Genomic DNA, 22904 nt, shown 5'->3' on the forward strand with positions numbered 1-22904 from the left:
TCCACCTTAAGTTTCCTTTGATACTTTATTAATTCAAGTAAGTGCTCATGGCACAAAGTCAAAGAAGAAGCTTTACACAGGACGTGCTGCCAGACTTTACCAACAGTAACGTGACATGGGCTTCAAACTGTCACAGGCACATGTGGCTGAAGATATATCCATGCATGTCAAATTTTGCATCACATCCTTTTAGAACCAGGCTCATATTTAAATTAGCTTAAGAATATAGACACTTACAAGATGCATTAAATAAAAATAACAGAGTGGTTTAAATCAATGCTGAGGACTTTACAGTAAAGTCTCAGGTGGGCGGTGCGTGGGGGGCCAGGGAGAAGAACAGAGGGATTGATTTCTTTATCCGTTATGGAGTGAAATGGAGCATGGTGAGTGGTCCTGCTAGAAGACTCTGCCGCCTACTTTTAATATTCCTAACGACACCAAGAAATAATAATTAGCATTTGAAAAGCTGTCATTATTACAGTTAGGAACACTTAATCTCCAAAGCACCAGAGTCTTAATTGAGACTATGATTAAACGACCAGCATACATCCAAGTACATCCTCACATCTGGTTTAAAGTTTGTTTTGTCTCATTGAAATTATTATATTCATTATAATTCTGTCTAGACAATGCCAAGTATACTTTGTCACACAATAGTTAAAGCAAAAATAGGTAACAGTCTGGGTCCTCTCCACATCCTTTCACTGAAAACTGTGTGGTACAAGGCTGGGATCAACGCGATGCTGAGCCTACAGAGAGAAGAGGTGGGCTGCCCAAGAATATTTGCTTAGTGTTTTTGTATATGCGTGCTGTACTCGTGTGTACACGCAGGCCAGAGGCTGACATCTAGATTAAAATACAACAATAACTCCACCTTATGTTTTAATCCCCCCACCCCCAACAGGGTTTCTCTGTGTACTCTTGGCTGGCCTGGAACTCGCTCTGCACACCAGGCTGGCCTAGAACTTATACAGATCCGCCTGCCTCTGTGACTCCCAAGTCTGGGATTAAAGACGTGAGCCACTGCCTGGTGCATTTTTAATGTATTTACATGTATTTTTGTAAGTCATTTGCATGTATGTCTGTGTACCATGTGCATGTCTGGTTGCCATGGAGGCCAGAAGAGGGCACTGGATACCCTGAGACTGGAGTTACAGATGGCTGTGAGCTCGGCCCCCTGAAGGAGCAGCTAGTGCTCCTAACCACTGAGCCATCTCTCCAGCCGCACCTTACTTTTTGCGACAGGGTCTCTCACTGAGTCCAGAACCCCCTGTTTCAGCTAGCCTTGCTGGCCAGTGACTCAGGGATACCCTGCCGTGGATTTATAGCAGTACACAGCTACCTGTGGCTTATATGTGCACTAGGGATCTGAACGCGGGGTCTCATATTTGTGCATCAAGTACTTTACCAACTGGGCCAGCTCCCTAGCCCCAATATATTTTTTATATGAAAATTTTAGTAGTATGGACAGAGGAAAAAGACTCAAAGAAAGTACTATTAAGGAGTCTAGAAATAGTTACCTTAATATGCTAAAGAACTTTCTCTAAAAGAATTCAGAGTCATTATAAGAGAATCATGAAATTTAATTCTACTTAATGGCTTTAACAGTTTTGCTAATTTTATTGAATGCCACACTAAAAAAGTTAGATGAATACAAGAATAATGTAACTAACTAATAGTGTGCTTATTTTCTTCTGAAAGGCCAAAGGGCAGTTTTGCATGAAGTTTTTATCTTTACAGACATTAACATAAAGTAAATTAGAAGCACTTTCAATTTGTACAAAAAAAGTAGCAAGAGGAAACGTGTGAGTAAAAGCAGCCATGCTGATCTCAGAAGTGGGGCTGTCCTGAGACCAGTCAACTGTCTCCCCCAGGAGACATGCTGAGTCTAAACCCAGCCGAGAACCCGTGACTCTGCACAGAAGCTGACTGCCGCTAACGCCCACCCTCCGAACACGCTCCACGAGCTTCACAGTGAGTGCGAGCATGCCATGCCGTGCGGGGACAGAATTAATTGATGATGTATATAATTTTTCAGTATATACCAATGAAGTACCAAGAGCTTATAGGAAAATTCCTGTTCAAAGTTTTGAAGCAGTATATAAAAGTGATATTTCATAGTCGTGAATGCTGATTAGTAAGTTTAAAAATAAAGCACTGGAGTATTATGAAATATAAGAAAAGTAATGAACAAAAGCACAAAACTCTTGGAAAAAAACTCAAAGAAGAAGCCTGCAGCTGCGGGTCAACAAGGTTAGGCCAGGCTTTCTTAGCTAGGACAACCTGAAAGTATGAGCAACAAAGATATAAACTGAAGTTTACCAAAAACTACAAAGTATGTGCTTCAAATGACACCATCAAGAAAAGAAAATCCACAGAATAAGAGGGAAAAGTTGTAAATCATACATCTGATAAGACTGGTATTTAGAGAACATAGAAATAATTCTCAAAACAATAGAGACAATCTCACCCAAAAATGATCAAAGGTGTGTGCTGCATAATCCTAAAGACCCAAGTTGGTACCCAGAACCCAGATAAGGTAAAGGAAATGACTCCACAAAGTTTTCCTCTAACCTATCCATGTGCCCTGTGGCATGTGTGCCCACATATACATAGATACACATATGTATCATGTGTACACACACAAAATAAAAATAATAACTAAGTAAATGAGCAGAGACAGCTGGGCATGTTGGGTATACCTATGCTCTCAGTACTTGGGATGGAGCGGCAGGGGTCACTGTCATCCCTCAACTACAAGGCACAATTAAGGACAGCCTAGGCTACTGAGCTGCAGGCCTGTTTCAAAACATCCTCCCACCTCCCCACAAAATAACTAAATAAATAAACCACAAAACCAACCAAACAAAAGCTAGTAATTTAAAGATATGTCTCATAAGACGGGCGTGGTGGCGCACGCCTGTAGTCCCAGCACTCAGGGAGGCAGAAGCAGATAGATCTCTGAGTTTGAGGCCAGGCTGATCTAAAAAGCGAGTCCAAGACAGACAAGGCTACACAGAGAAACCCTGTTTCAAACAAAACAAAACAAAACAAACAAAAACCCAACAACAAAAAAGCTACATCTCATAAAAAGATACACACGAAGCAACAGGGGAAGGTGTCTTAGCAGCATCACTAGTAATTAGAGGAATAAAATCAAAACTGCAAAGCGAGGCCCTTGGACCGTGGGAGAGTACTGTGATGAAAATGACAAAACTAAGCACTGGCAAGGAAGGATGCTGGTACCCTCACTCACTGTGGGCAGGAACATGGTGAAGAGGCTTTAGAAAACACACTAACAGTGCTTCAAACACTAACCACACAGTCAGCACACAGCCTGCCAACTATGCTCTTTAAATGCCCACATTGGAGACGTGAGTTTAAGTGATCACCACAAAAGCTGTGAAGGACACTCATAGGGTGCACAGTCGGAAGAGCCCCAAGGAGCAAACAATCCAAATGCCTGTCAGTGGGCAACATCGTACAAAGACCCTCTGTCACTCTAGATGAGCAATCCTGATCTACTACAGACCGGAACCTGGGACATTATACAAGTGAAAGACACCTGACACAAAGGACTGTGTATCATCCTCCTAGTTTCCTAGAATGTCTAGAATGGGCGAAAAGCACAGAGAAGGAAAATTAACTAGTAGTTGTATAAGTGTGTTGTGTTGGGGGGTGGTGGTGAGTGACTGCTACTGGCATGGGCTTTCCTCTTTAGGAGATGAAAAATGGGATTTTTTTTTTTTTTTTTTTTTTTTTTTTGTAGTGGTGACAGTTGCATGTTCTTAAAAAAAAAAACAACTCACTGATTCTAAATGAGTGACAAGTATACTACTAGAATAACAATTCAATAAACTGCTGAATACTCAGGTGTGGTCAGTACAGGAAAGAGCAGGAGACTGTTCCCTGCCGCACATAAATAAGCTTTTGTTGTTTATGTTTTAGATTTATTTATTTATTATGTATACAGTGCTCTGCCTGCATGTGTGCCTACCCGCCAGAAAAAGGCACACGATCTCACAGTAGATGACTATGAGTCACCATGTGGTTGCTGGGAATTGAACTCAGGACCTCTGGAAGAGCAGCCAGTGCTCTTAATTTTACTTACACGACTTGATAGGAATGGTAAGACCTCTTGGGGAAGGTCTCATGCTTTGTAGTGACTGAGTACGAGTTCTTTCAAAATAATTATTATATTTAAAAAAGGCCCCCAAGCTGATCCTTATCAGTTCAGAGCACTTCACATTTCCACCAACAGAACGAGCAGCATAACAATTCTTAATGAGAATGGAAGGAACGCTGCCTGTTTGCCAAAACTCAGTTACTAATTTTATGACCTGATAATGAAAACGCAGCTAAAAAAGTTTTAAAAGTACAAGATGTTAGTTTTAAGATGAATGCTTGCTAAAATACATGCTGTTAACACAGTTGGTGTGAGTGTGCACAGCCACAGATGCCAGGAGGGCTGTCAGGTCCCTGGAACTACAATCAGAGGTGGTGATAAGCTGCCCTGATGAGTGCAGGGCGCCAAATTTGGGTCCTCCCTGCAAGAGCACTTAACCTCTGAGTCATCTCTCTGGCCTCAGAGTCTACTCCATCCCAAGTGTTCTGTCCATTTTATTATCTTGAATGTCTTTTGTTGTCACAGAAGTATTTTTTATAAAATCCAGAGTCACTATGAATTGTGTGTGTGTTGTTGTTTTTGTTTTGTTTTTTACGTTATAGTCTGTGAACTAGAGCGAGTGAGGAATCCTTGGTGTCCTTGAGAATTCTGGGTCACGTTCAGGTGGATGCACAGGATGCATAGAACACCTCTGTCTCCAGGTGTACCTCTGTCTCCAGGTGTTCTAACACCCAGCAATGTCACCGGCAAGCGGGTCAAGGCTGGCAACACAGAAAGCCCAACGCGCAAGGTGTGCTTGCCCCTCTGTGGCAGAAGCCTGACCCATCTCCTTCGATGCTTCCTCATGCAAGCTCTCAACTTGGCATCTGAGGAGAAGTACAACATAAACATGTGCTCCTGGTTGCATGGAAATCTGGAATCTGGAACCACCACTCGGTGTGCCATCACCTGGGCCTGCCTGTAGGCCAAGGTGGGCAAATCTGGCACCGAGTGCCAGTTCAAAGGCCTAGGCAATTACCTGGTGAACAGCAAGTTGTAATGGAAATTTTGGTTTTTTTTGTAAACCGAGTTGTGTTATGTAAATATGTTTTTGTTTTAATCCCAAGTGTGGGATCTTAGTTTGGGCTTTAGTTTGTCCACAGCTTATAATTGTCTCATTCAGGATATGGTCTTTGCCAGCTGGTAACAGCCTGTTCTGTAGGCAGAGGGGCGTGGTCTAGGAGATAAATAGGAGGGTGTGGAGAGAGAAAGGGGGGGTATGTGGTGACAGTGTGTGGCAAGCAGCAGTTTAGAGACCAGAGACGGACAGTACAATGACTTGGAGATGGAGAAAAGCACTTCAATGCAGAGACTTGCAGGAGGCTGCTTGCTGTGTCTGCTACTGACAGAGATTGGTATTGTCCCAAAAGAACCCAATTGACCCTAAACAGCTGGGAGAAGTAAAAGGGTCTGCGCCCCCTCTCCCCACTAACACTCTGTCTTAATCCCAGCATTAAAGTGTTGGTAGAAGGGAGGCATAGGCTTAAATACCCCAAATAAAACAGTTTAAAAACCAAGCGTCAACAGCAAATCACGTAGCATTTACCAACCTGCAGCAAGGCTTCAACATAACCTTCTAGGGCATCAAAGTTGACCATGCCACCTACTTCAGGGTTTGTGACACCACCGAGGGCATACTCCCAGACCCCAAGAATATATACACCACACCATGGTGGTCATGCAGGTGGTGCCTGGGGAAGTCTGAGTTGTGGCCTACCCTCTGACAAGGTGCAGAGACACACAATGCTGCAGTTTGAAGGGCATGAGCCTGCATCGGGTACAGGTGGCCTAGACTGCAGTAGGACCTTCAAGGACAAAGGTGGAAAGGCCTTCTTCAGGGGCCCTGGTCCAACATTCTCTGTGGCAGGGACGAGGGTTTCATGCTAAAATGAACCCCTGCAGCACATCATGAAGTCATGTCGCTGCCACAAGAAGCCACCCGAGAGTCCCAAAAATGCTCCTGGCAACTGCTATCATCTGGGAGGGGTGGACAGAGAAAGGCTCATTCTTCTTCTTCTTCTTCCTTCCTTCCTTCCTTCTTTTCTTTCTTTCTTTCTTTCTTCCTTCCTTCCTTCCTTTCTTTCTTGTTTTCTGAAACAGGGTCTCTCTGTATAGCCCTGGCTATCCTGGAACTCACCCTGTAGACCAGGCTGGCCTTGATCTTAGAGATCCACCTGCCTCTGCCTCCCAAAGCTTGCGCCACCACCCACGCGCTGAAGCTCATTCTTAAATCATGTTAACTCAATTTGGGCCACAGGTCTTACCACATCACTTCAGGTCGACAAGCCAGCAAGTGCAGACCTAGAATCCAGACACTCATGGGGCCAGTGCTGTCTACACAACCACACATACTCCTGCTTGCTGTGAAGTACTCGCCCCTCTGTGACACAGCTAAAATTACAATTATGCTCTGTGTTGGGCACTCTGTTGGGAAACAAAAAACCAGGACCCAAAAGAGATAAAAAAAAAAAAAAAAAAAAAAAAAAGAGATAGCATCTGCTATGTAGCTCTGGCTGGTTAGTTATAATCCTCCTGTCTCAGCCTCTGGAGTACTGAGATTACAGGCACACTCCACCACGCTTTGGTAAATGACTCATTTTAACTGGTCCTCTGTTATTTCTATTCATCCCCTTGCCCCTACCCTTTCCTTCCTATAGGCTGTCACATGTAGGAGTAGGCCTTTGTAGAACTCATGGCAATGCTGAAGGCAGTACTGCCAGGACCAGCATAGGACATTGTGACCTGTAAACAGGATTCCAGGAGAATCCTGTGCACAAAGGTGGATATAAAGTAGGCGTATTGGTGCTTGCTTTTGTTCCCAGTGCTGGAGAGGCAGAGGAAGGCAGGTGTCTCTGTGAGTTTCAGGCCCAGCGTGGTCTACATAGTGCGCTCAGACATCCCTATGTAGAGAGACCAGTCTCCAAAAACAAAACAAAACAGATGAGTAGACCAGGCTGGCCTTGAACTCACAGCCTCTGCCTCTGCCTCCTGCACCACCATGCCTAGCCATTCTTGTATAATTTCAGTAACAATTCGCCCAGCTAGGAAATGGAAGTTGTAGTAGGGAGCTGAATAAGATGTGTGCTGTCCTCAAAGGCTGCACTAGAAAGAGACAGTACACTGTGGCTAAGATAAGCATGGCTTCATGAACAATTACCAAACTTGAGATGAGTGAAGAACAGGATTTACAACTTAAATATAATGCTTCATTCCAACAATTTTAGTTGCCCTAGTTGTAGTTAAGGGAAATGCTCCTGATCACACCAAGCATGAATGACAACTACACTATTAAGTGTTGTTAGAATGTTCCAAAGCAATAAAACCAATCCACCACCTATAAGACACAGAGGGCATGGAAGTAAAAAATTTAAAAACATTAAAATAACTGTATTTGGGAAGAATGAACATTTGTTAGTTGTATTTCATTAAGCATGCCTCAAGCGACATAAAAACCAGAGTTCAAGTTACTCTTTGATGAGCAGATCCTTTTGAAGGCAACACTACTGTGTTTTATACGAAGCATCCACAGCTAAAACGAACACCTAGCAAAGAGCATCCACCCTGATCCCGAGTTACTTGAAACATACACAGTGACAAATGACAGTCTTCATCAAGACGAAGGTTTCGGTATGAGCTAGAGAGGCAGTCTTCCCTCAGCAATGTACTCCTTTAAAAAGTAAACACCAAGACTTTCATTAAAGTAAGAAACGTTTTACTGTGCAGTAAAGACACTTTTCAGATTAGTGACTCAGAGGAAAAGAGGACTGCAAAGGGGAGGGAGAATGAGAAAGCTGGAGAAAAAAGGAAAAAGAAGCAGACTAGGGAAAAAGCTACAGGAAAGGGGGCATTTATACAAGTAGAATACATTACTTCCTTTTGTATATGCAAAATAACCAAAGACTCCCTTATCTAGGCTTTGAAAACTCTAGATAAAATGCTAAGTACTACAGTGGGTACCCATGACATTAGTTTTCTATCCCTGTCAAGACAGGGGTTACTATAGCCCAAGCTGGCCTCTATCTCACTATATAGCTGGATATGACCTTGAATGTCTGATCATCCAGCCGTTACTTCCAGAATACAAGGATTATTACAAGCATGTGGCACCCAGGCCTTGTTTTCTAGGTCTTTCACTTTAAAAGTTAAGTTAAAGATAACTTTTTTTTCCCTGAACATGGTATTTCTTAACACACATTAATTTTCTGTATTTTGAATCTAATTTCTTCTTACAGTAATGATATGCTTACATAGCATAAAGAAAGGCAAAATCAAGTTTAATAAATAATACTCCTTCTCATGCTGTGCTAGCGTTAACTTAGAGTCACATACCCAGCACACAGGGAAGTCATGAGTGAACTCAACAGGCATTCAAAGCCCTTACTTAACACCATTTCTGGTTTATAATTAGTTCAATTTGGTTTCGTTCGTTTTATGCATAATTGTGTCACAACATGTGAATGCAGCAAGTGACATTCATGAAAGTAACGCACCCAAGGTACAAATATGGTCTATTCAATTTTGTTTTTTAAACTTGTATCCAAGCCTGCTGAATTACATAGTCAGATTCTTGCTTTCAGTAATGAGCTTTCGAGGAACCCTGTCTCGAAAAACCAAAAAACAATGACAAGCTTCCCTGGCCCCTCAACTGAAGGAACTACCCTCCATTACTGGCTTCTTGAACCAGCACTGGCCTTCCGGTGGTGGGTCTGAGCAGAACGTTAAGAAAATTCACCCTGTTCAAAGCAGAATATATTCTGTAAAATGTTCCGAAGCTTGAAACTCAGATAATATAATAGGAAATTTGTATCAGACTATATTTATTGACTGAGGATTAAAATGTTAATACGTCACAAATTACAAAGAAGCAACTTGCCTAGGCAATGGCTTCATGTATTGCTACCAAAACTGACTCACGATCAATATAATCTTTATATACAGCACTGCTTTTAGCACATGCATATATATTGTAAACAATCTACATGGACTGAAAGAACAAAGTAAACCTAAATCCTTAAAAACAAACACAGCCCGGTAAACATTAAACAGTGGTGTGACTACTGTGGGAGTCGTGGATTGCCTTCTGACTGTATCTGAGGAAAGAATTCATGGCTGGTACTACAACCTTGGTTAAAACACATAGGTAGGGAGGTCACAGTCCCAAGGGATATGGGAGTTGTTGACAAGTTTTTTGTCAACTTGATGCAAGCTAGTGTTTTGTAAAGAGACAACCTAAACTGAGAAAATGCTCCGTCACACTGGCCTGTGGGGAAGCCGGAGTGACACCTCCTTAATTAATGATTGGTGTGGGTGGATCCATCCTCAGGAGGGTGCGGTGTTACCATCAGGCAGCCAGTGCTGAGCTATAGAGGAAAGCAAGCCAGGAGAGCAAGCAGGTAAGCAGCACCCTCCACAGTCCCCGCCTCGGTTCCTGCCCTGAATTTCTTCAATGAGGACTGTGGTGTGGAACTGTAAGCTCAAGTCCTGTGTGTTCTTGATGTTTTATCACTGCAATAGAAACCCTAACCAGGACAGGAGCAAAACACAACTGCTGTATTTGCTAAACAAACATGTGGTCAAACTGCCTTCTAAACATTTATGTTAAATCCCATAGATTAATGCTGCTTTCAACCTGGGCTGGGGACATTTCTTTCTGCAATAGGGAGCAGCCACTGCATAACTGGCCAGAGGACTGAGAATAAGTAACTATGGAGTGCTTAGCCCTAAATGAGACACCTGTACATCAGCTTCCAGAAAGCCCAGGAGATATCATGGAAGAGGGGACAGAAACATGTCAAGAACCAGAGAGCACGAAAAGAAACTGCCTTCTGGGCATGACACAGCTGGTGCTCATGACTTCAGCACAGTCATGATCAAGCAGTCCATAATGCCAGCATGGATGGGCGAAGGGTGCATGAAGCTCCTCCCCAAGTTGAGGAGCTACTGGCCATTGATGGGCACTAGGATAAGGGGTCACTTTTCTTTGGGCGTGCTGCCTATGATGAAGCAGGCAGCAGTATAAAACAAGAGGAGGACATGAAGGTGGGAGGGACACATGCCTGGGGAGGGGAGGGCAGTGGGATGGGAGGAGAGCTTGAGTGGATGTGATCAAGGAGCTTTGCACATATATGAGATTGTTCAAGAATAAATAAAAATATTTTTAGATTAGTGTGACTTAACAACTCTGTCATGTATTTTATAAGACACACTGATATAAAACATCAAAAACAATTACTTTTGCATTGTTTGAGTGAGTGAGTGTGTGTGTGTGTGTGTGTGTGTGTGTGTGTGTGTGTGTGTGTGTGTGTGTAAAAATGAGACTGGGGGCTTAACATGGCTTTTGGGTATGGTGGGCCCATATTCGACCACTGATCTACACTTCCAGCCTACCTGTTCTTTTTAAATTGATATTCTTCTAATGATCCTAACCAATTACCTTACATATAACTTACTTGAAAGCATTAGCAAGTAGGTACTTTTAAAGTCTGAGTAATTCTATCAAAAGCAACTCTCGTATTTACCCAAAAGAAGGAACCACTACCAAGAATCAAAGCCTGGCAAATCTGTTCTCAGCAGACAGGTGTGTGCTCTGCATGTTATATGAAAATCAGTTATGAGAAGAACAGGGAAGAAATGAGAAGGTAATTTTCCCTACTGAAACAAGTAAGTGATTAAGCAGATTTCTGACAGTATAGAGCTGTCAGCAGGCAGAATGACTGGTTGTCTGAGAAGCATCATTCCAGATGTTGACATCATGTATAGTCTTAAAAGAGACTCGAAGTCCAACAGTGAAGAAGAAACCAACTGGTCAGTGGGGATGGTTTTGAATATGATGAAGGTTAAGGAAGGAAAACTCTCTACAGTGACTAAGGCAGGGCTGCTACTGCCAAGATCATAGTAAAGTTAGTGGCAAAGCAGGAGAGTGGAGCCTATCAGAGGACCAGGGATGCTGGGAGAACCAAACAACAGAGTCATTGAAACAGTGAGGCTGGGACTCACTACCAGTGCTAAAAACTCACCTGAGAACATCAGGAGTAAACATATTCTTACAGATGTGTAGACAGCTGACTGTTCCTGATGATAAACACTACTGACCAACTCACCACACACTTCTATTTCCAACAACGGAAGCATTTTAAACTGCCTTATGTTTAACACAAGCATCATCAGCCAATTTTTTAAAAATGATCTTGTCCCTACTGTATCTACTCAGAAAGGAGAGGTGAAGCTATCATGATGAAAGAGAAAAAAATACATACCAGCAACTAACAGTATGGTGTGTGTGTGTGTGTGTGGACAGCTCTTAGGAGTCCATTCTCTTCTTCCATCTTTCTGTGGGCTCTAGAGATCAAACAGTGGCTGGCAGGCTTACAGGACAAGTAATTTTATCTGCTGAATCACCTCATCCCCAAATGCTGCTTCTTACAAGCAAGAAATTCTTAGTGAAACTGTTTTAAACCATGCATTCACAATGCCCTTTTCGATGAGGTATCAATGACTAAGGCTCCAAGGTCATTGCAGATTATCTCACACATAGGTACAAGCAACAACATTCATTCTATCCCTAAAACTGACCTTAAAGTGATCAATACACATTGCCTACTTGGTAATGAAGAAAAGGCTCCATAATTTTAGCTATCTTTCAATTTCTTCACACTGTCTGTGACTTCCACATTAGAAGAAAGGGGGCTGAAAGGTGGGAAGCCACAGAACAGGAGGAGTAATATATACGTGTGTGTACACACTGAAAATAATTTAAAACGAGAAGCAATAATGATGAGGCTAAGAAAGCAAAGGAAATGACCCAACAGCACATGGAAGAGAACAGACTGCACCAAGGCTCCACTCCACTGTCTCCGCTCAAATCCAAGACTTCCTACTCACCAGTGAGTGTCAATGACCAAAGTATCGTTTAATGATCTCATCTGTATACAAAATATGAGCACAACGAGGGAACAAACACATGTAGAATAGTAAGAACAGTAGTTGGTCCTCAAAAATACAAAATAAATGTTAGTGACTACTGTTATTCGTATATAATTTGCTTTCCTTAAATTTTTTCATAGCAAGTAATTTAGCTCTATACCATCTGAGATTACTAAGTACATTAAAAACTTGTTGTGTTGGACTGCCCCCTGCAGGCCTCAACTTACTTACTTATTTTAAAAGGAGCAGAGAGGAGATAGGACTCAGTTATGCCTCAAACAACACTAACGTCATTATTCACTCACTCCTAACAGCAGGACGCACTCTATGAAGCAGCTATCAAGACACAAAGAAAGCCAGTCCTTTTCCTCAGCACTTAACAGAATACAGAAAACCTACATACACACCAACAAAAGAAACCAGAGGAAATTTAAAACAAAACAAAACATCCTGCCTACATTAGATGAAAAAATGGTAAGCTGAAGGTAAGAAGGCCCAAGTTCAGAGCTGCTGGCCGGTAGTCATTTGTACACTGGGCAAGTTAGTTTTATGCCAAGCTGTCGGACGATCCCCCTAGCTTGTGCCTCAGTCAAGGCATGATATCTAAGGTAAGAACAAAGCAGTAACTATACAGCACCAGGTGAAAAGATTAGGGAAGACTTGCCAGAGGGGTGATGTGTGAGGTGAGGTTAGAGGCGCTGTGAGAGGAGGGTCTACTTCTTCAAAAAGTTAACAGGCAAGAAAGCAAGACAGCACAGTTCAAACAACACCATGTGATGATAATTTAGATACTAGATGCTATATGTAATATCAAATTAGCAGCAATGCAAAAGCCAATATGCTAGCTGGGTGTGGTCGCACATCCCCTTAGTCCTAGCACTAAGGAGGTTGAGTAAGGCTACAGAACAAGAACCTGTCACAAAAACACCCCCCCCCACACACACACACACATTGGGGAGAAAGAAACATGGCAGAAAATTCTACAGGAACCACTAACAATTTCTGTGAGGAAGAAGGAGTGAGAGAGCAAACGGAAAGATGGGGATTAAAACAGGTAGTTTGGGACATCAGAATGAGCCACTCAAAGAAGAGAGCAACTTGTGGGGAAAGAAAGAGGAAACTGAAACACAGGCATATGTATTTATTGCGATAGAAACTACAGCAGAGCATACACAGACTAGTGGGATGAACAATTCATCACATGGATTCTGTTGGTCATGAAATAAAATAGAAAGCATGATGAAACATTAAAATAATTTGTAGCAGAATTATGACATCAGACAATCTGACACAAAGCTGACTTAGCCAGCGCACAACTCTGAACCTAGGCCTTCTATCTTTACCTTACTGCTTTTCCAAACTAAGCATTCTTAAACATGAACCAGACACATTTAATTTCCACAGTAACAAAGTATTACTAATCATATTTTATAGATGATGAAGATCCGGAAATGTGACATAAGTGCCCCAAGCCATAAACCAAGCTGGATACGCAGTTGAAACTGCCCAAATCATAAGCTACCTTTTACATTTGAGATGACTTAGCACCGTGGTTCTGAACTTTTCTAACGCTGGGACCTGGTCTACAGAGTGAGTTCCAGGACAGCCAAGGCTACACAGAGTAACCATGTCTCAAAAAAAAAAAAAAAAAAAAAAAAAAAGGAAAAAATTCATCATGACCTCATCATGACCCCCAGCCATGAAATTATTTTGTTGCTACTTCATAACTACAATTTTGCAACTATTATTAATTGTAACATAAATATCCGATATGCGGGATGTCCGATATTTGATCCCCAAAGGACATGACCTACAGGCTGGAAACAACTGGCCTAGACTATCCTGGAACTTGTCTCTCTTTTCTTTTCTTTTTTTTTTTTTTTTCCCACAGCTTCCCAAGCCACAGATTGCAGTCATGTTTCACCACACCTGGCTTGAAATCTGTCCATCTTAACCATTTTATCACTACATGCTATTGTTAGTTCTTCAGGATTCTCACGGGTCTCTACATGGGGAATCACTGGATACAAGATGGAAGATTTGAGAGAAAGCAATCACTGGTCACTTATTACACTAAGACTCTTTATTCTTAAATAGGTAAGAGTTAATACTCAGTTACAAATTTTGCATTTTAGAAATACTTACTAACAATAACAGCAAGCAGGTATGCATACCTTTAAATTCTGGAGGCAGAGGCAGGTGGGTCTATGTGAGCTCAAGGCCAGTACATAGCAAGTTATGGGCCAGTCAGGGCTACACAGTGAGACAAAGTCTCAAAGCAACACCCACTGCCAATCAAACAACAACAAACCCTAGGAAATGCCTCAGTATTGTTTTCTCTAAAATTCTACAAAACCTACTTATCAAGCCGTGGAGGCAGTAGAGGCACTGTCTTCAGCAATGGCGTGCCGGCCTCCACAAAGCAAGGAGAACACTGTGGTGGTTGGGGTGGGTTGTCACCAGGGTGTGGAGCCTCTGGGCATGCCTGTGGGGGCTGTGCTGATTACACTGGCTGAGGCAGGAACATGAGCACGTGCTCACCGCTGTCCCTTCCTGACTGTGGACGTGATGATCAGCTGTCTTTGCTTTCCTACCTCGGAGGACTGAGCCCTTCAACTGTGAGGCAAAATAAGCCTTTCTCCTTCCCAAAGGATGCTTTTGTCAGGGTACTTTACAACAACCGAAGAAACTACAACACTAACAAAGTGCTTCCTAAAATTAACTTGTTCTTCCAACAACTTGGGGAACATTCAGTCCAAGAAACTGTCATATTTTAGCTTTCTGAGATTCTATCTCATGCCAAAGGCTTTACAGTAGGCCGCGCACATCCTCAGCTTGGGATTGCTGCAGCCTTGTCGCCAGAAGAGGGAGCGGAAGGAGGTGTCATTTGACTTGTCTGTCCTAGGGTAGCTCTAGTCGGACAGTGAGCTAGCTCACTCAGTGCAAGCCTTACATCCAGAGCATTTATAGAGAACTTCTCTGACTGGCAATTGTTACATACCATAGCGACCAGAGAACAACAATAGCAACCAAGTTAACAACAACAACAACAACAAAACCAAACAGGAAAATCCAGAAACAAAAGACCGAAAGGTTACCAAAGCCCCAACACATCAGTGTTAGTGAACGAACAGACTGGAGCAGAACTGCACTCAGAAAAGTTCTGTGCTGACTGACTCCAAATTGCCATCTTGGGGCTAGCTTTGAAGAGATCTTCATATAAGTGGTAAAGCCAGCTTGTACATTTCTTGTTTGTACATTTTAGGCACGCAACACACACACACACACACACACACATACACACACATACACATACACGCACGCACGAGGAATCTGTATTCATTCTGGGCATTTAAAGAATCTTTTGAAATTGTCAGATGACCACACAAAATATAACACAAGCAAGAAAATAAGGAAATAGGCTGACAAAGAAAAGATAACACACACAGGACTTGAGAAGACCAGAAATTAGACATGCTAGATACTTTAACAATTTTTTGTTTTTGTTTTTGTTTTGCTTTGAGACAGGGTTTCTCTGTGTAGCCTTGGCTGTCCTGGACTCACTTTGTAGACCAGGCTGGCCTCGAACTCAGAGATCCATCTGCCTCTGCCTCCCAAGTGCTGGGAGTAAAGGTGTGCACTACCACACCTGGCTTTACATAACTATTTTAATGTATACACAGAAATAAAGAAAAAAATGTGAAATAATTAAAGGAAGTTGGAAAATATATTTTACAAACACTATGAAGATAAAGAAATAGAGCTGATCACGAAGGCTCATGCCTGTAACTACAGCCATAAGAAGACGAGCACAAGAGCAGCCTGAACTACACAGGACACAGTGAGCGCAAGGGCAGCCTGAGCTACACAGGACACAGTGAGCACAAGGGCAGCTATGCACTAGGGAGTTGTCATGTGCCAAACATTTTTGTTAGAAATTTCAGAAAATACATCAATACCTGAAATCTGGCTCCTCCTCAGTTTAGGAAGTAACAAGTTAGTCCCAGCCAACCTAGTTTTCGATTAAATCATGTACTATGAAATCCCTTAGCTATTATATTCTTAAAGGTTTCAGTGCATTACAATAGAAGGTAAGTAGATTTGCCTAAGTAAAATTGGCAAGCAAACATCTCAGTCAAATTAAAACATTACAGGGCTTTAGTGGTATGTTAAACGATTTTCTACTGGAATAGCGGGAGGGGAGCAGAATTCTGGCAATCCCGAAGCACTGAGAACCTTAATTCTAACTCTATTTTCCTTTTACAGATGATAAAGACGCGCAGAAATCATCTGAGTGTCCTTAGAGACTAGGGACCATTTCCCAAGCCTTCTTTGTGGTTTAAAACTTAAAATAGCACTGTTAAACTACTCCTACGAAGAGTCTCAAGCAAGCCGCAGCCTGTGCACAGACTGACTAAGCAATGCACTGAGCCATGATTCTTTATCTGACAGAGGAAAATCCTTTCCTTTGCAGCCTTATTCCTTGCCCAGTCCTAACTCTTGATGTCCATGAGAAACAGAACTTCTCTCACCGGTGTCTCCTTCCCTACAGTACTTCTTTTGTCTTTGTCTCTGCTAAGCCTGCACCCCCTCTGCTCTGGGCTGGACCACTTCCATAAGGCCTTTTCTGCCCTCCCAGAAGGCAGCCCCAATCCCACCCACTGGCACCTGACCTCTTCACTGGAGCCGCACTTGCAGTTTCACACCTGTCTGTACACTTGGTTCCCTTTAACCCGGTTACTACAAGTTTGGTAAGCAGTGTAGTGTAACTTCTGCTGAGATACAGTAGTGCTACCCGCCTGACTCCCCAGTGCACAGCTCAGGGTGGAACACACAACATAGGACAGATTAGAGTCAGGGCTTTCTTACTGGACGCACTGGCAGAGAAACAGCTGAAAAGCCATGGTATCCTTACAACATGCCCAACTGCAGCGCACACACACCAGTGTCTAGAGGGCTCAGCATAAGCTCCAGTGCCCAGAGCTTGGAGGTAACCTCATTAATCACCATCTACTTATGTGTGTAATTCCTTTTTTTTTTTTAATTAAAGATTTACTTATTTTATTTTACGTGTGTGAGTATCATGCAGGTATGTGCACATCTGGTGGGATGGAGTCCGTGGAACTGGAGCTACAGGCTGCTGTGTGCTGCCATGTAGGTGCTGGGAATTGACCCCAGGTCCTCTGGAAGCACACCCAGTGCTCTTAGTTGCCGAGCTCTCCCCAGCCCCTCATGTGTGTAACTTTACACAACACTTGGCTACATGTTGGAAACACGTCTTGCCATTAACTTCATTTCTAGAATACCAGCTCATACTGAAGCACCTGAGTTTAGGAACACAGACCCGGAACTTGCACACTGACTACTATGTAAATGACAGATGAGTGGTCTGTCACCCCTGCTGGAGGATTCAGGGGGAATGTGACTTTTACCGTTAAAATCTTGTCACTTGACTGTACTCATTCTGAGCTCATGATTAACATTATTGCATATGAAAAACTATCGCCTAACAGCTTTCCAGAAGACCAGTGTGAGAGTGGTGTCACCAGTCATGGAATGTTCACTGCCATTGGCTCATCTGGTCAGGCTGCATGCAACTTGTCTCATTCATTGTGATAATTAGGTTTCATAAATATGATATACTTAACTTGTAAATAAAAATAAGTTGCTGACATATCAGAATTTGGTCTGGGTGCTAATGCTACATTTCAGTTGTACTGTACGAGGACGTGGTATGAGTCTCTTCAGAGTGAACTAATATTTTAGCAAAAATTATTCTTCTTAAAAAAAAATTATTCTTCTTCATTTGTCTATTAAACATGGGCTTCTGAGCTTTCCTTAAATATTCTTACTAATATAAGATTGCGCGCTTCTGAGCGCATGTGTGTGTGTGTGTGTGTGTGTGTGTGTGTGTGTGTGTGTGTGTGTGAGAGAGAGAGAGAGAGAGAGAGAGAGAGTTAGATTAAGTGTTAATCAAAATGCTGCACAAATAACAGCTGCGCTTAATAAACAGACTATTACAATCAGATAATCAGAAATTGGATGCCAAAATCTATAAAATATAATTAAGGAAAAAAAATGAAGACCCCATTTTATTTTGGTCAGACATAAAAGGAAGATTTAAAAATGTAAGAGAGAAATGAGGAATTCTTGGTGCCAAACAGGAATGTCATTGGTCCACTTTTCTTTGTTCTCCTCCTCCTCAGGAGGAGGAGGGTCAACCTTGCGGTGGGTGCACCACTGAATGGCCTGTTTTAGAATTGCTGCATTAACATCTGGTAAAGGACCAGGATCATCATCTCCCTCGTCATCCATCCCCAAATCTTCCAGCATGGTCTTGATGGTCACAGACTGTTTGGCAATTTCCACATCAACTTCAAATATCTCTCCGTCAGAACTCTATAACTTTATAGAAGGCACGGTGCTCAGTCTTAAGACCACAGGCCCGAGCCAAGGAACACTTTTTGAACTTATTCTGGCCGCAAACTACTTAGACATCAAAGGTTTGCTTGATGCTACATGCAAGACTGTGGCCCATATGATTAAGGGGAAACTCCTGAGGACATGCGTAAAACCTTCAATATCAAAAATGACCCTACTCAAGAGGAGGCGGCCCAGGTGCGCAAAGAGAGCCAGCGGTGTGAAGAGAAGGAAGTGCTGGGCCTGACACTGTAACACTCGAAAGGTTGTTCCAAATGCCAGCTGCACTGCTCTGTTTATAACTGTTAATATTAGAAAACAGCAGACAAACGCAGCCTGCCCTCGCTGCATGTGTAGTTCCAGGACAGATCAGACCTGTGGCTGAGTTTCTTCTATGAGCAGAAGTTACTTTCTTTTTTTTCCCCCACTCATTACCCTGAATAAAACTGAACTATGGGTTCTCTGTGGAAATCCCTCATTCTGTAAAGTGGGGGAAAAGAGAAAGAGAGAAACGAGGAAAGCAAAGACACAATAAATTAGCAAAAACTATTAACCTAAAATTTTGGTATTTACTGACATCCCACACTTCTAAAAGTTTATTTAAATCCCAATCAGAACAAAATGGAAAGGAAGAAAAGCTTGCAAAGCAAGTGAGAAACAATGAAGTCTCAGGCTCCTCCATCCCCCACACAGGAAAGGCTCGCAGGAAGCTCTGCTCTCACAGAACCTCCATCTCGCAGCCAGGGCTAGTGAAGTCAGTTCTGAGAAGTCTCTGAGTTTCCACTTTCTAGCTGATGGTGGAGTTTTATAAAAACCATTCTCTCGTTCGGGGTGGTAAAGCACACCTGACATGCTACTCCATCAAAGCCTGTGAGCTCAAGGTCAGGCTGGGCTACAGAGCAAACCCTGCCTCCTTACAAAGCGACGGCCTCTCCATTCTCTGCACGAGCAAATGCTCCCCATACCCCTTCCCCGCACCAAGTGTTCTGCACTGTGTTAGCAAAGCCCGGGAGAGTAAACTGATCTCACAACTGTCCCTGAAATAAACTAAACAAGGAAGGCCTCTTCTCACACAGCAGCACTGCTGGGGCAACCATGACTCTTACAGTAAGCACAAGTGTACTAAACTTTCCCTGTGGGAGTTTCAAGTGCTCCAAACAAGGACAGCACAGCGTCATTCAGAAGCCAGGCTGGAAGCAAATGTTCTACATCAGCACTGCGAGGAGGCCCACAGCTCAAGTATGGCAGAGCTCTTCTCATGGGGACGTCTTCAAAGACTGAGTGAGCTGCATTTTATTCAATTATATCTGACAATGCGACACTGTGTGGCTGTGGAATACCAGACAGTAAGTTACTAGACAGCTTGTGGCACACAATGAAAATAAGAGTAGACAGGATTTCCACGCAGGGTAGTTTTCTAGGCACTGAACAGCACATGAACACAGCCCCGCCTTTGTGAAAACATGAACCTTGGAACTGACACCTGCGATGCCAGCTCAAAGGTCTCATGCTTTCAGCTTCTGGAATAACTCACTCTTCATTACAGCAGGTGTGCTGGCTGCTCAAGTCCTACTGACACAGCTTTACAGTGCCAACAACTGAACCCAAGGCCTGGTGTCGGCTAGGACTGACCCACACCTGTAGGCCCTCGAGGTCCATCTGCCATACACCAAGCACGCTGACTGGTAAAGTAGGCTCCAGAATCCCTTCTCCACTTCATGTAAGCTTGCTGTAAGACTGACCGGCAGACACTGTCTACAGTCCTGAGGACTCCCCACCGAGCCTGATTTCTCTTCAGGGGCAGTAGCAAACACGGAATTAGCAAATACCAAAGCACTGCTCCTTGCGGGACAGGTGATCTCTATGTGACGTCATGGGTTTATCACCAGCCAACGCAAACCATGCTGCATGGCTGCTTCTGTCAGAAACAGCACAGTGCCTAGGACCCATCTTGAACAGCAAGAGTCAAGAAAAACAGAAAGACAATAGCATTATGTTAGCTGCAAAAAGGATGTCACATTTGCTCACAGTGCTGCAGGTGCCACTTGGTTCATGTTATATAGGGGCACATACATCGGAAGATCTAAATGCTCTACCACTGTTCACACTCATATCAGCCCAGTACTGAGTAGGCTATGGTAGAAGACTTACAAGTTCAAAGCCAGCTGGGCTGCTGTGGAAGACCTTGTCTCAAAAACCTAATAAAAAAAGGCCTTGGGGCTCGGGATGCAGTTCAGTTGATAGACTATTGACCTAAGAAGCACAAAGTTCTGAGTTCCCAATATAACAGCAGACACGGTGGCTATGGTCCCAGTACTTCAGAGGTGGAGGTAAATGTTCAAGGCCAGCCTTTAACTAGGTACGTTCCAGGCTGGTTTGTGCTACTTGAGACTCTCTCAGTAAAAGGAACAAGACTTCAAATGTGCTTCAAGTATAAGCTTAGGGGTTACAAATAAACTGCAGCAAGTAGCTGAACCAGCCAAGCACATTAGATACAAACAATAGCAACTATGAGTCAGACACTGCAGCACAACGCACAACCTCCAACTCCACTGCCAGCAAGACAGTTCTGAAAACCCTGGATGCAAACCTAGATGCTAGCAGGCTCCCATACAGAGGGTCCAAGAGGATGCCCAAAGCTTTTAAAAAGTGGTATTTTTCATAATGTTCTTCCTACCTGATATATTCTAAAAGGGATATAACGAAATCCATTTTCTTCTGGAGGATATTCCATAAGTTTCCGGTTGATGGCCCAAAACTGGTCAAATCTGTCTAAAAAGATATAAATTCTGTTATTAAGAATGAACATCATAACAGACAAGCTCATAAAAAGATACAAAAGTCTTAAACACTCAGAAGCTTCTGAAAAGCATTAGGGCATTGTTTACAAATTATTTCTCTTAAAGCTAACATAAAGCAAGATATGAAATTGATCTTTTCTACAATACTTTTTCTCCCAAGAGAAACCCTCAACAGGCATGTGACTTCATGTGGTATCACGGTGACACCAGCAGTAGAGACAGACTGACTGACGGTCTCATTTCTGCTGGTACTCTAAAGCTAAACCTGCCCAATTTAAATACTAGTCAGCACTTATATAGAGAAACACCAGCATAGAAAGGCTTCTGAGGGAAAGATGGAACCCAGTGCAGGAGCAGAGTCTGTATAGCACTTGACTCGAAAGCACGAATCCCAGTGCAGTGTCCTAGAACCTCTAACAAGGTGCCAGGCAGAGAGGGTCCTGCCTGCTTGGAATCCCAGTACTGGAGAGAAGAGACACTGAACCCCTGGCCAGGCGCCTAGCCCAGTGATTAATGAAGGACTTTGTCTCGAGGTAAGGCACAGGTTTTCTTCAGACATCCAGAGTATCCTTTGGTCTCCATATACAAACAGATGGGGCGGGGGAGAAATACTGAGTAGGGATGTCATCCCCTTGTAGAGTTGGTTTACCTAACATGTACAAAGCCCTGAGCTCAATTCCCAGCACTTGGGGGAGGAAGGGTGGGAAACAATGCAGAATGTGCATGTTTGAATGGCCAATTGCAACTTCATTTTATATTGGTTGTGCTTTATATTTTTTTTCAGGTTGAATTAAAATTTTACTAAGCTATAATCTGCCGATCATAAAATCTATAGTCTACCTATTTTCTAAATACATTCAGAGGTCAGAACATTTACTATACATGCAATCATACAGCGCACGGTCTCTTACACTTGCTCTGTATGTGCGTGTGAGCACACATGCACAGTGTGCTGTTTTCAAAGTTTGTTCCTGTACTCTTAAAGGCTAGGCATTCAGTGGTGTAGAGTTACAAGATTTCGTTAACTTGGAGATATTTGAGCATTTCTACTTTTGTCTATCATAAATCACGATATTAAGAACATAAGTGTACACATTTTGTATGAATAGGTTTTCAATTCTTGTGGTGGACATAAGAGTGAACTTCCTGTGTCTTATGGCAAAGCTGTTTAACTGTTACATAGCAAATGTTTTGAGAAACTGCCAAACTGTTTTCCAAAGTGACTGAACCATTTTCCATTCCTACCAGCTATGTCAAAAAGCTGTAATCCATGTTTGCCATGGCCAGCACTAATTACTTGGCCCTGTTTGTTTTTGAGACAGCCTTACTGTACAGCTTTGGAGGTCTTAAACTCATAGAGATCCATCTATCTTTGCCTCCCAAGTGCTGGGATTAAAGGTGTGTGCCACACACCTGGCCATTTTGCCTTTTTTATACAGTCATTTCAGCCGGTATGAGGGAGTTAACTCAGTATGATTTTTATATTTTTATCTTATTTTTATTTCTCTAATGACTAATACTACATACCTACCTACTCATGTGCTTTGCTGGCCATTTGTGTATCTGGAGATTTCTCTTTGTTTTATTACTGTGTA

General features: G+C 42.7%; 1 protein-coding gene across 3 annotated transcripts in view; it reads right to left on the reverse strand.

Annotated features, from left to right (window-relative positions):
- Window positions 1–22904, reverse strand: part of Atg5 (autophagy related 5) — a 94489-nt gene that overhangs the window by 23040 nt on the left and 48545 nt on the right. For 2 of the 3 annotated variants that reach the window (XM_051164044.1, XM_051164046.1), the window contains one exon: window positions 21186–21280. In XM_051164044.1, the coding sequence (XP_051020001.1) occupies window positions 21186–21280 (95 nt within the window). The remainder of the gene's footprint in view (window positions 1–21185; window positions 21281–22904) is intronic. The other variant, XM_051164045.1, reaches the window with a different exon arrangement.

This window comes from Acomys russatus, chromosome 21 (assembly GCF_903995435.1).
Source record: "Acomys russatus chromosome 21, mAcoRus1.1, whole genome shotgun sequence".
NCBI lineage: Eukaryota > Metazoa > Chordata > Mammalia > Rodentia > Muridae > Acomys > Acomys russatus.